We start from the raw sequence: 13,787 nt of genomic DNA, 5'->3' as shown, positions 1-13,787 counted from the left end.
AATAAACTCATGAATAATAGCAACAATAGTAAATTAATTTAAATGGATTTGAACTAAAGTGAATTTATAAGTGAATTTATTGTTTTTGGATGTGTGTGTGTGTGTGTGTGTGTGTGTTAGTGTGTGTGTGTTTGTGTGTGTGTTTGTGTGTGTGTGTGTGTGTGTGTATGTGTTTGGGTGTGTGTTAGTGTGTGTGTGTGTGTGTGTGTTAGTGTGTGTTTGTGTGTGTGTGTGTGTGTATGTGTTTGGGTGTGTGTTAGTGTGTGTATGTGTGTGTTAGTGTGTGTATATGTGTATGTGTTTGGGTGTGTGTTAGTGTGTGTGTGTGTATGTGTTTGGGTGTGTGTTAGTGTGTGTATGTGTGTGTTAGTGTGTGTGTGTGTGTATGTGTTTAGGTGTGTGTTAGTGTGTGTATGTGTGTGTATGTGTGGGTGTGGGTTTTTATATAGGTATGAGAGAAAGCAGTCAACCAGTGAAAGGAAAGTCTGAAGTCTGTTGATTTCAATGTGGGGAAATTTTAGCGGGCCATGCATCTTGTAACATCACATGACAGAGAGCGACAGAGACAAAGACAGATACAGAGAAAGATAGATAGAGAAGCCAGGGTTTGAGGGTGGTCAATGTGTGTGTGTGTGTGTGTGTTGGAAAGCTGAAGCCGAGTAGCTGTTTGCTGGGATGTTGGCTGTCCCTGTTGCCCCCTCAATGCCCCCCATCGCTCGCTAGTGTGTGCTGCTCCCTGCGGCCGATCCGTAAGTTCAGGGCTTTGTTTATGTCTGATTTGTTAGCAGGATTTTTCCCTGCTTTCTCCCCTTCTCTACTCACCACCTCCCCCTGCTTTAAAAGCCACAGCATTTCCAGAAAATTCTTTGGCTCGGTGGGTTGACAGAAAAAAAAAAATCAAATCAAATAAAGAAACCCACATATAAAGAATGGGCCGGCAGTCCCTCACTCACTCAGAGAAGCCAAAATGGGACGGGACAGTACAGAGCCAGGGGGTGGAGGTCCCTGAGGGGCTGGGTTTGGGGTTTTGAAGCCTGAGTCTTTCATTGGTTCATTATTACATTAAATTAGATGAGAAAGACATTGTCTTGACTTCATTGTCAACTTGGAATTAAACCTCATGAGCGTGGCGTGTGCTTGTATACGTGTAGTCATATTGTTTCCCCATTTCATGTAACATAAATATCTGAAAATGCAACAGTATACAAAATAACAAAGTCCTAATGGACTGCTTCTATTGGTCCATTCATTATGACTTTTAGCACAATGACAAAAGCAGTTCAAAGAAACACAACAGTCGTTTTGCTGCTAATGTAACAGCATCATCACTGATTTTTACAGGGAAAAAAAAACATCTCGGGGTTCACACTTCTGTCAGCTTCTATTCGCAGGTGTTTTAGTTTCCGTACAAACCAAAACAAAAAGGACAGTCCAGTTTTAAGGCATTTTGTTGTGTTCCCACAACTCCAAAACTACCAAAAACCGCCATCCCTGGGTTTTCAGACCTCACAGTCCGAAGGGTGTAGAGTCCATATTTTCTAGTAAACACCGAAGTCTGTAAGACTTCTTTGGGTTAAAGGATGCTCAGAGGTGGTGCTGTACCCTGCCGTTTCTCTTGGAATAACTTTCAAAAGCCCAAGATTAGAGAGGCTGTTTATTCAAGAGCATCCATGTGGCTTGGAACAGATGTTAACAGCTAGGATAAGGAGGAGAACATCAGTGAGGATGTGAATGTATCTTTAGCATCTGACCTAGACTGGCCTCCTGGTAAGTTAAATCCATTCACTAGTATCACAGCATTGGACAGAATGAGGCGTGTTTGTTTAGATACTGGTGGTAGATTTAGAATCACAGTGTTGGAAAAACGTTGGTATTAACATAAATGGTGCACATATCAAGATACGACAGGGACTAATTTGGTTGAATAAAAAAATGAATTTGATTCAGCAAAATAGAAGTACCTCCTTCTTTTGGCATTCATCTCTCTCTCTCTCTCTCTCTCTCTCTCTCTCTCTCCCCCTCCTTCTCTCTCTCTGTGTCTGGGCCCCTGGCCCCCGGGGGACTGGGGTGAGTGTGGGGCAGTTTAGGGCCCGGAGCCTGGAGCCTGGCTGCCTGAGCTGAGCCTGAGCTGGGCCTGGCAGCGCAAACAGAGGGGCCCTTTCTTGTGGAGTTTCTGGTGATTTAAATCATATGGCATAGCCTGGAAGCACTGCAAAAGTCTGGACGCCTTTCAAAAATGGCAGAAACAAGAGCAGCTCTCTCTCTCTCTCTCTCTCTCTCTCTCTCTCTCTCCTAACCACTCTCTTATTTTCCTTTCCCCTCCCTCGTTCGTTTTTTCCCTTGCTCTGCCTCTTTCATTTTCATCGCTCCTACACTTCGCCTTCTTTCTCTGGTACGTTTTGTACCTCATGCCCTCAATACATACACACACAAACACACACACACTCTCTACTAGGGCCTGACCAATTTATCGGTTGACCTATATCATGGGTCAATATTAAACATCAATTATTAATATCAGTGGATCGTAAAAACAAGGACACACAGTGAGTTTGATGCAAGGCACAGTAGCGTTCCCAGATGTGTGCTGTATGTCAGAAAGAGCACCAATCTTCTGCGAGTGAGTGAGTGACTTAGTGACTGAGTGATTATACAGTTGAGTGAGTGAGTGGATGAGTGAATGAATAAGCAAGACGGTGATTATACAGTTGAATGAATGAGTGAGTGAGTAAGTGATTATACAGTTGAATGAATGAGTGAGTGATTATACAGTTGAGTGAGTGAGTGAGTGAGTGATTATACAGTTGAATGAATGAGTGAGTGAGTGATTATACAGTTGAATGAGTGAGTGAGTGATTATACAGTTGAATGAGTGAGTGATTAAGTGAGTGAGTGGATGAGTGAATGAATAAGCAAGACGGTGATTATACAGTTGAATGAGTGAGTGAGTGATTATACAGTTGAGTGAGTGAGTGATTATACAGTTGAATGAGTGAGTGAGTGATTATACAGTTAAATGAGTGAGTGATTATACAGTTGAGTGAGTGAGTGAGTGATTATAGAGTTGAATGAGTGAGTAAGTGAGTGGATGAGTGAAAGAATAAGAAAGAGGATGATTATACAGTTGAATGAGTGAGTAAGTGAGTGAGTGAGTGAGTATACAGTTGAATGAATGAGTGAGTGAGTGGATGAGTGAAAGACTAAGAAAGACGGTGGTTATGCAGTTGAATGAATGAGTGATTATACAGTTGAGTGAGTGAGTGATTATCCCGTTGAATGAGTGAGTGAGTGGATGAGTGAAAGACGGTGGTTATACAGTTGAATGAGTGAGTGATTATACATTTGAATGAGTGAGTGGATGAGTGAAAGACTAAGAAAGACGGTGGTTATACAGTTGAATGAGTGAGTGATTATACAGTTGAATGAGTGAGTGGATGAGTGAAAGACTAAGAAAGACGGTGGTTATACAGTTGAATGAGTGAGTGATTATACAGTTGAATGAGTGAGTGGATGAGTGAAAGACTAAGAAAGACGGTGGTTATACAGTTGAATGAGTGAGTGATTATACAGTTGAATGAGTGAGTGGATGAGTGAAAGACTAAGAAAGACGGTGGTTATACAGTTGAATGAGTGAGTGAGTGGATGAGTGAGTGGATGAGTGAGTGGGTGTGTGAATGACTAAGCAAGAGGGTGATTATACAGTTGAATGAGTGAGTGAATGAGTATACAGTGGAGTATGTATATAAGTACATAAGTGAGTTAATTAACAGATCAAAAAAATAATGCAACAGTATATTTTGTTATTATTATTGTTACAGACTTCAAAGTATTTAAGATTGTTATTAATTACTGTAGTCACTTAAGGTTTGTCAGCTACAAAATGTTCATAAGTCACAAGTCAGAGGGGTGGTAGTTGTGTTTATTCAGGAAGGCACTATGTGATATATTTCCAAATATTATTATTATTAGCAGTAAATACATCCACTGTAATATGTAGCTTTTATAAAAGTATTAAATGAAATGAAATGGGATGCTCCTGGAAAAGCTGCACGTGAGTCTCGTGTCACTACATACAGTGCCAGGGTTCAGTTACAGGGATATAACCCCAGTCCCTCCACCCTCGGCCCCTGGGACACCAGTAATGCTATCAAATCCTCACAGCAATGTTCTAATCACAACCTGTTTATTCTGCTGCAGGTCCTTTGGCTGTGAGTTGTAACTGCACCAGGCTGGGGAGCAGTTTGGATCAGCATTGTGAGTGTGTCTCTGTGTGTGTGTGTGTGTGTGTGTGTGTGTGTGTAAGTGTGTGTGAGAGTGTAAACCCCATCACCAACCCTGGCAGCTTGGCCGGGACCACAGGGCCAGCCGACCAGAGCCTCGGCCTGCGCCGTCGCCATGGCAACCAACCGCAGCCACATGCCCGGCTTCCCGCCCGCCGTCTACCCCTTTGCCTTCAACTCCATGCGCAGCCACTCCCCCTTTGACCTGATGGCCAATAGCAGCCTGTTTGGACGCTTTGGGGCGGACCTTCCCAAAGAGATGGCGGCCTTGTGTGAGTACAGTAACCCCTATCTTTCTTTATCCTTTTCTCTCTCTCTCTATCTATCGCTCTATCGATCCCGTTTCCATGACCCATGTCTGGTCCACATTTCTACGGACTTGAGCTGATTTATTATTATTTATTATTTTTTACATTTTTGTTTTGTAATGTGTTTCTTATATGAGATAAATTACAACATTTCTTTGCAACCTCTGTATGAACTTGTTTATGCTTCATAGAAAGGGTCCCCCCACATGGGGGCAGCCATGCTGAAAATATGTAGAATCCCTGAGAGAGAGAGAGACTTTAATCCCAAAGGAAATGTAGCATTTAATGTCTGTTTAATGATGTGAAGAAAAGTCACTGGAGAAAATGACCCATTGCTTCTTTGAGCTCATGGATGTGGGCTTTGCAGGGTGTAAATATATGACAGTGATCTGATTTACTTCTGATTATTTTGGAAACAGTTCAAAGCTCAATTGAGAGCTGGCGTTGATCCTGGATACTGTATTAAATATCAGAAGGGAAAAAAACATTAATACACCTTATAGGAAGTTCAGCATGGTTTCAGAATAGAGGAAGTAGTTCCATCCCGCTGATGTGTCAGTTATTCAGGGCTGGGAGTGCAACACAACAGGACTGACCTTGCTTTAATGGTGGGTAAGACGACAGCTCCTCCTCCTCTCTTCACAAGCACGGCGCTAGATCCGTAAATGTCTGATGTCTCATTCAGATCAAACCTCTTTATGTCCAACTCTCTTTGACCAGTTTCAGTTCCACGTTTTGGTTTTTACTTTCTTTGGTCATTCAAGGGCAGAACCTCAGTGTGCTCATGGCACTGTTGTTGTCATGGCAACCAATCTGGACCAAATTGGATGGTCCGAATGTGGACCCTAGGTGTCAAAATCAGATTTAAGAGACAAATCTGATTTTCCCTGCAGTGTAAACAAAGCCTTCTGGCACCAGAGTAAACACCGTGATGTCCAGACCCCAGGGTCAATATTGGCAGCCACTGTAATAGCAGATGTAGCCTGTATGGACCAGCTTTAAAGAGCAGATCATTCTTTAAGGAGTGTTTGGGTTGTGAGTGCAGGGGGACTTCCTTCATGTGCCCGGCACACGGCTTGTTTTTTAAAGGGCCCATAAGCTGTGGAGCTTTTGGACTGTTTGGAATGGGAGAGCTCCAGTCAGTATCCAATAATGATCCAACAACCTGACTACAGCTCTCTGCTATCATATCCTCACAGCAGTGTTCCAGCATCCAGTGTACCGCCTTCTCAGAGGAGGAGAGACTTCTACTGCAGCAGAAAAATAAGAAGCAAATGTCCCGTTGAAACACTGGACAAACAAACTTTAAGGACACACTGAGAAACGTATAGGGCATGATACACCACCCACAATGCACTGTCAGGAACAGTACTGCACTGTTTGACCCTTCCTCACTGAAAGCGGCTCGGCTGTGAGGTCCTAGGGGGCGCTGTTGCACTCTGAATTTCACACTCGCTTTAAGGAAAGAAAGGGAGGGTATGGGAGAGAGAGAGAGAGAGAGAAAAGAAGGAAACAGTTGTGCTGAAACTGGTTTTTTTTAAGTGTGCAAACACATTTTGTTTTAATAGCCGGCTCTTGCCTTTTTTTATCGTCTGAAAGCATTCCAGAATAATAACAAGCTTTCCTAAGCAATGATTATCTTTTACCACGTGATGGGGAGTTGGTTTGATGGGTTTGATGCATTGGGGGTGGGTTGGGTGCTTACCTGCACAGGTGTAGTGAACCCTTGAAGGTATTTGGGGGGGTTGGGGTACGGTAAATGGAGAAGGGGGGGGGTGCTCATTGAGATATTGTGGCCAGAGGGTGGGCGGCTGCGGGGTATAAGTAAGCCACAGTCATTTGAAATCTTATCTGGGTGTTTTGTGGGTGGTGGGGGTGAGGGGGGGGTGACGACTCAATGAGGAGTGTGAGTGTGGGTGGCGACAACTGAGAAAAAAAAAGACAATGAGTTTTGCTCTCCACTGTGCTTAGGCATACACTCGGTTTTTTCTGGTGTCTCTCCGTCTTCAGCGTGCCTCAACAGCACTCCAAACCTTTCAGATGTCAATCAGTACGCCCCCCCCCCACCACAACCACCCCCGTACTGCCAGCCTTAATCCTGTAGGTATTTATTTACAGAGGGTAAGAGACATAGAGAGAGAGAGAGAGAGAGAGAGAGAGTGAAAGAGGCAGGGGGAGGAGTAAGTGTGTGTGTGTGTGTGTGTGTGTGTGGTGTGAGCACCTGGGGTGACGTCCTAGTGTGGCGGAATCCAAGAACACACCCTGCTATGAAAACACACACACACACCAACAGAGCCTCTCTGTCTCCCTCTCTTGAAAATTAAAAACATACTTCACTGTTTTTTAGGGACTGCCAAAAAAGCTCAAAAAAGCTAGGGGCACTCAGGAAAAAAAAAAGACGCTGAGAAACATTTGTACAAATGTCCAAAATGGGCAAGTCCACCTTGAAGCCGGCTGTCGGGCCGAATGCTGGATTTGGCTCAAGAATTTTGGCTTATTTTCCATAAAGAAACACAAATAAACAAGGCCGATTCTTTTTGAACCCTGATAAATGGAGTGAATTAGCAGATGATCTCATCTCAGCGTGCTGCATCTGATTTTTTGGCTCTGATGAGGTCTGTTGTGGGTGGGATTATTTACACAGTGATAATCTTTGTCCATGTCTCTAAGAGATCTGACCTTGTTTCGAAGACATTTCAGTTCAGAACCAAGCACAAAAACTCTTATGTAGTTCTTACATAAAAACAGAGGCCTCTGCATTTCTGTAGTCTGTAGTTAGTGTTGCAGACGTTTTTCAGATGTTGTTAAAAAAAAGCCTTTGTAAAACCTCCGAAAAGTGAACTGGGAACATTCACTGTCCCTGGGATGGTTCCTTCAAACACATGGATCAGAACTGTAGAGTTATTCTGATTCACTGATTTTATTAATATTTTTTTACTTCCTTCATTCATTCATTCATTCATTATCTGTAACCCTTATCCAGTCCAGGGTCGCGGTGGGTCCAGAGTCTACCTGGAATCATTGGGCGCAAGGCGGGAATACACCCTGGAGGGGGCGCCAGTCCTTCACAGGGCAACACAGACACACACACATTCACTCACACACTCACACCTACGGACACTTTTTGAGTCGCCAATCCACCTACCAACGTGTGTTTTTGGACTGTGGGAGGAAAGCGGAGCACCCGGAGGAAACCCACACAGACACAGGGAGAACACACCACACTCATCACAGACAGTCACCCGGAGGAAAGCCACGCAGACACAGAGAGAACACAACACACTCCTCACAGACAGTCACCCGGAGGAAACCCACGCAGGCACAGGGAGAACACACCACACTCCTCACAGACAGTCACCCGGAGGAAACCCACGCAGACACAGGGAGAACACACCACACTCCTCACAGACAGTCACCCGGAGGAAACCCACGCAGACACAGGGAGAACACACCACACTCCTCACAGACAGTCACCCGGAGGAAACCCACGCAGACACAGGGAGAACACACCACACTCCTCACACATGTCCAAAAACACACATTGATAGGTGGATTGGCAACCTGTGCGTGTGTCTGTGTTGCCCTGTGAAGGACTAGCGCCCCCTCCAGGGTGTATTCCCGCCTTGCGCCCAATGATTCCAGGTAGACTCTGGACCCACAGCAACCCTGAACTGGATAAGGGTTACAGACAATGAATGAATGAATGAATGATTCAGGTCATTTTTATAACTGACGTTTCTGTTTCTATACTGTAAATACAATTTAGAATTAAGTGGAATATGAATGAATGCTTAAGGCTGTCTTAAATGAACTTTAATTAATGCACCCTGAGTAATGTTAATTCATTCATTATTTACGAGAGCTAAAATAATGGTAGTTTTTTTTAATGTCATTATCTGATAATTGAAATGAGACATTGCTTCACGATTTATTAAGAATTTAACCACACCATGTGTTTGTGTGTGTGTGTGTGTGTGTGTGGGTAAATATATACATGCAGTTTCCTCAGTCTGAGGCTGGAGGGGCTCATTTACCCAGGCCACCCCTGTGGGGGTATTGAATGGAGAGCTGGAGCCAGTGGCGGCTGGCGCTCTACTCGTTTTGGGGGGAATGGCGTTTGACATTCTTTTTAGACAGACATGTCACAAGTTGTTTTACTGACACATTGCCAGTGCGGTGCCTTGGCCCCGGCCGTTGCCTTTTTGCGTTTGAAGGACTTGGGTTTAACAGGCCTCCTCATTGTTGTCAAAGCTGTCTGTTGGCCAGACTGCAAAAATCCCCGGCTCATAATGGGCCCAGTGCAAAGAGGAGCCTGTTTCAAAATGTGTGTGTGTGTGTGTAACTTCAGCATTCTTTTCTAGGCTTGTGTGTAATTGCCTGCAGAGTATAGACATGCTCTTGCCTTTGTGCAGCTGTGCCGACAGGTTTGAGCTCCCCCCACTGTCCTCCGCATTGGCACACACATCTCTACCTGCTTCCAGTCGGGCTGCAACCATTCCTCAACTGTAGGTGTGTTTTTTCCACCAGATAGCGCGGCAGGGTTATAAATCTCTATTTCTACTGCATTGTTTGGTTAGATTTCCTAACTTCTAACCACCATTTCCTATTTAAACTCTTACAAACATGTACGTTGTGTTCTCTGTTTACACTGGAGTATTGCACTTATCTGATCTTATCTAGGCCCAATCTCTCTCTCAGTGGTATCTAGATGGATACAGCTGTAAGGTGTACGCTTGGAAGATGACCATAGGGCTACTGAGCCCAATTTATAGCAGACATTGTCATTTCCAGAGCTGAGGCCTACAGCTGTTATCATGTTACACATAAGGGCTGTTTATTTATGGTTTCACATTATATTGCAATGGGTGTTAGCACATACAGTAACCCAGACTCCTTTTACCAAGATGTTGATTCACTTGTTTGGAGAAGTAGTGCTTAGAGGCAGTTGCTAGGCAGTGATTGTTCAAGCATTGGTCAGTTACGGTCAACAAGAGGATTTTGGAGTCTAGATACTGGGTTATAACATGATCTGGTGGGCTGGAGAAGAACTGTATTCGTGTTTGACACCAGTGATTTAGCTGTAATTCTTCGGTGTGGAGTGCGTATGAATACAGATCCACTCCGCGTGTGAGCCCCAGCAAATACCCTCCAAACCCCTGTCCGGTTATCAGCTGATCCCTGTCATTAACCAAAGGCCTTTCACCAAACAACTAGAAGCACATTAGCGGCACTTACCGGGTGATAACATCTGCACTGAGCCCTGAAACACTCCCGCAAAAGTTTCAGCGCGCTCTTGTTTTGAAAAGCTGTTCTCTCATTTCCTTCATATGCACTGAGACCCATGGGCCTAACTGGGATATACTGCACAGAGCTGCTCCTTCCCTGAGCGTCCAGACTCCTTACTGTGACTGTGACTTCTTTCGGTCGTCATTACTTTTTTTTTTTTTATATATATATTTTAAAAATTATTTATCAAATAAAATGTGTATATTTTAGTTTATTTAGCCATAACATGACCACCTTGGTGCAGAAGGTGGTGTCGCAGTCACACAGCTCCAGGGGCCTGTTGTGGGTTCGATTCCCGCTCCGGGTGACTGTCTGTGAGGAGTGTGGTGTGTTCTCCCTGTGTCTGCGTGGGTTTCCTCCGGGTGATTGTCTGTGAGGAGTGTGGTGTGTTCTCCCTGTGTCCGCGTGGGTTTCCTCCGGGTGACTGTCTGTGAGGAGTGTGGTGTGTTCTCCCTGTGTCTGCGTGGGTTTCCTCCGGGTGACTGTCTGTGAGGAATGTGGTGTGTTCTCCCTGTGTCTGCGTGGGTTTCCTCCGGGTGACTGTCTGTGAGGAGTGTGGTGTGTTCTCTCTGTGTCTGCGTGGGTTTCCTCCGGGTGACTGTCTGTGATGAGTGTGGTGTGTTCTCCCTGTGTCCGCGTGGGTTTCCTCCGGGTGCTCCGGTTTCCTCCCACAGTCCAAAAACACATGTTGGTAGGTGGATTGGCGACTCAAAAGTGTCCGTAGGTGTGTGTGAGTGAATATGTGAGTGTGTGTCGCCCTCTGATCGCCTTACAGATAATGAATGAATGAATGAATGAATGACCACCTATACACAAGCACCATGTAGTTCTCAAATTACAGCCTGTAGTCCAGCTGTTGCTCTGCATACGTTGCATACCCTTTCACCCTGAAGGCAATCAACACAAACTGTGCAGCAACAGATACAGAGGTACTATCTCTAGCTTTACATCTAAGTAAACAAACAAGGTAGGTGAGTCTAGTGGACACAGTGATATTAAGAACTCCAGTAGCACTGCTGTGTCTAATCCTCTGGTTGATAGGAATGAATATAACATAAAATATAGATTCTCTACCAGTGAAAACCTTTTCCTAGAACCCTTTGTTGGAAAGAGCATGTTGCTAAGTGTTGAAGGAATGATGCTCGTGTTCCAGCTTGTTGCCCAGGGAAAAAAGAGGAGGGGGGGCAGGGGGTTGGGGACTCACATTTAGATTAAGGCTGCCCCCACAGGAATGAAGTGGTATAATTGCTTTGCTATGCATAAAAAAATCTGCATGCATGGACACATTCAGACACACACACACACACACATACTCGTCCAGACCACAAAGCCAAGACTTGAAAAGACCTCAAAAGCATCAACAGAAGAAGTACGCAGTTACATAATTAAAAACACACCTAGTGATGAGTCGCGTTGCCTCTCTCTCCCTCGCTGTCTCCTCCCACATTGCCACATACTCACACACCCACACACACCCACCCACACATGCTGATCTGTACTTTTTTTTCTTGGTGGGAATCAGTCTAAGGCAGAGGGAAAAATAGGGGACTGGGAAGCGAGTGTTTAAAAGGTGGAGTAGGGGGAGTAGGAGAGTGGCGGTTAAGGGCCTGAGTGCGAATAGCTTGCTGGCCATGATTATTTATTCTCTGAAAAGTTTCAGTTGAAGTATTGGGTTTCAGGACCAATGCAGAGAGAGAGAGAGAGAAATGGAATGAAAGCAATGTATGTGCTTGAGCTCTGGACACTTCCTCATAGGCCTGAAGATGGTTCATCATTTCCTGTTTCCACCTTCACTTTCATCCTTTTCGCCACAGCCTAAAGCCGGGAATTGAACCAACGTTTTTCTTTTTTCTTTTTCTTTTTTCCTTTTTTTTTTTTTTTTTTGTTAAAAGCTCCTATTGTAAACAGCTCTGTTCAGTTTCATACTGAATGAATAAGGCATGCAGGCCCTTGATGCCTTGCCCAATGCGCTCGCCTGTTTCTTTGAAGTCTTGACTAATAAATTGTTGCTGCAGGAAACAATGCAATCAAGACGTGACACTCGAGGTGATTCATCCTCATTGTTGGTGGCCGGAGCATAATGCCCTTTAGCTTGCCCTCATCTGGACCCTGCCCAGGCTTAAGGTACGGTCAGCCAAAAAAGAGGAAGAGTCCAGGAACCCACAGTAAAACTGCACACACAATCTAAAAAATAAAGGTGCTACAAAGGGTTCTTGGAGCAATGCCACAGATCCCTTTTAGGGTCCTTTGCCCATTTAAATGGTTCTTTATGGAACCAAAAGTGGTTCTTTGATGGCACCATTCAAAGAACCGTTTGCAGCAGTTTTATTTTTGAGAGTGTAAGCAGAACTTTGATTTGTATAGGAGACTTTTAAATATGGTATGTTTTAGTTTACCTGAGGTTTGTGAACAAACAAATTTGAGTCAGCGTTCGCACAAATGTTCCATTCAAGCGTTAGAACAATTAGACAACGCAAGTGCTCTTTTGCTTTTGTACAATTGTTCAGCAAAAATATGCCATTCCGTCTTAAATTATGCTGCAGTTGTATTCCAACAGCTGTTAGACACTAGAATGTAAATGATTTAGAAGCCCAATCAGCTGTGTAGAAAATAATGGGAGCATACGTTTTTGACTTTGTCCCTCAGTTGTGTCACTTGCAGTTAGCACACTCAGTGTTACTGTGGATAAACACTCCTCGACCAATCAGATCATGAGCTCAGAATTAACTGCTGAATAATAAAACTGGAAGTGGAATCAGATAGTATGTACATATGCTAATAATGTCAGATGATGTCATAGTGGGCTGATGTCACAGTGCACTGAGGTCATAATGGGCTGAGAGCCAGCTGCTTGTTACTATACACAGCTTGTTATTGTTTACAGGGTCTCTGGGCCTAATCTAAATTGATTTATGATAGATGCAATTGTGTTGAAGATAGCCATGATACGTATCATAATTACACAGTACATAAATAACGACTTCTCAGATTGCACATCTCTGCAGTACTGTGGAGTCAGACTAAGATATTTACTGATCCTGGTCTTGGTGGAAGTACAGTCTTCATACAACTGAGCTTGATCCCTCAGTGTCTGTGAGGTTTCTTGGCGGCTTTGTTTTACTCTGGCCTGGGCTATCTCTCACATTTGCCTGTTTTTAAGAGACTTGGCGTGGCCTGAGCTTGAGGGGGCGGAGGGGGGAGAGAGAAGGGGAAAAAAAAGAAAAAGAAAAACAAAGAGACATGCAAGCTCGCGTTCTCACTGCCAGGCAATTAAGAGCTCAGAGAGGGAATTTTCTCAAATTATTAGCAAATGGAATCTATGCTCCTCTGATGCTATCCCTCAAAATCTTGTGGCTTATGCTGCTCTTTTCCACCCTTTCCACCCTTCTGCAGTCATTTTGTGGATATCCTATTTCTCTCCCACCATTCCAGAGGAAAAAAGAGAGAGAGAGAGATAGAGAGAGAGCATGCAGTAGGATGTGGTTTCAAGTATTTGGATGCAGTGACTATGCTAGGCCACTGGTGTCTTAGCTTGATGACAGATTATGATAAAGAAACTAGCATTGAGTGTGGGAGGAGTGTTTGAGTTTCCACCAGACAAGACTGGGCATGTGCAGAACAATGACCTAATAATGTCCACAAGAGAGGGGCGGAGCTTCAAGTTTGATCAATCTTGACCTACAATGCTAAGAATGGTGGGCTATTCTGCCAGCTGGGCTTGTTGTTGTGTTTCGATCTTCAAATGGCTTCCCTTTAGAGCAGTGTCAGTCAAACAGTGTCTAACTCACCCATTTCTCTCCTTAGAGGGACATTCCAGCCAGGATTACAAATGTAACCACACCTTCATCTGTAGTAAACTTTCCTTCTTGTGTGCTAAAGTAGTGTCACAATAGTCTTGAGGGTGAGATTTCCT

At 44.2% G+C, this 13,787-nt stretch overlaps 1 protein-coding gene across 5 annotated transcripts in view; it reads left to right on the top strand.

Moving 5' to 3' along the window:
* rarga (retinoic acid receptor gamma a) overlaps positions 1 to 13,787 on the top strand; it is an 86,505-nt gene that overhangs the window by 31,951 nt on the left and 40,767 nt on the right. For all 5 annotated transcript variants that reach the window (XM_066670595.1, XM_066670598.1, XM_066670597.1 and 2 more), the window contains one exon: positions 4,198 to 4,552. In XM_066670595.1, coding sequence (XP_066526692.1) covers positions 4,396 to 4,552 — 157 coding nt within the window. In that variant the 5' untranslated portion in view covers positions 4,198 to 4,395. The remainder of the gene's footprint in view (positions 1 to 4,197; positions 4,553 to 13,787) is intronic.

This window comes from Hoplias malabaricus, chromosome 5 (assembly GCF_029633855.1).
Source record: "Hoplias malabaricus isolate fHopMal1 chromosome 5, fHopMal1.hap1, whole genome shotgun sequence".
NCBI lineage: Eukaryota > Metazoa > Chordata > Actinopteri > Characiformes > Erythrinidae > Hoplias > Hoplias malabaricus.
Note: the sequence above shows the minus strand (reverse complement) of the source record. Positions and strands in the feature narration are given on the sequence as shown.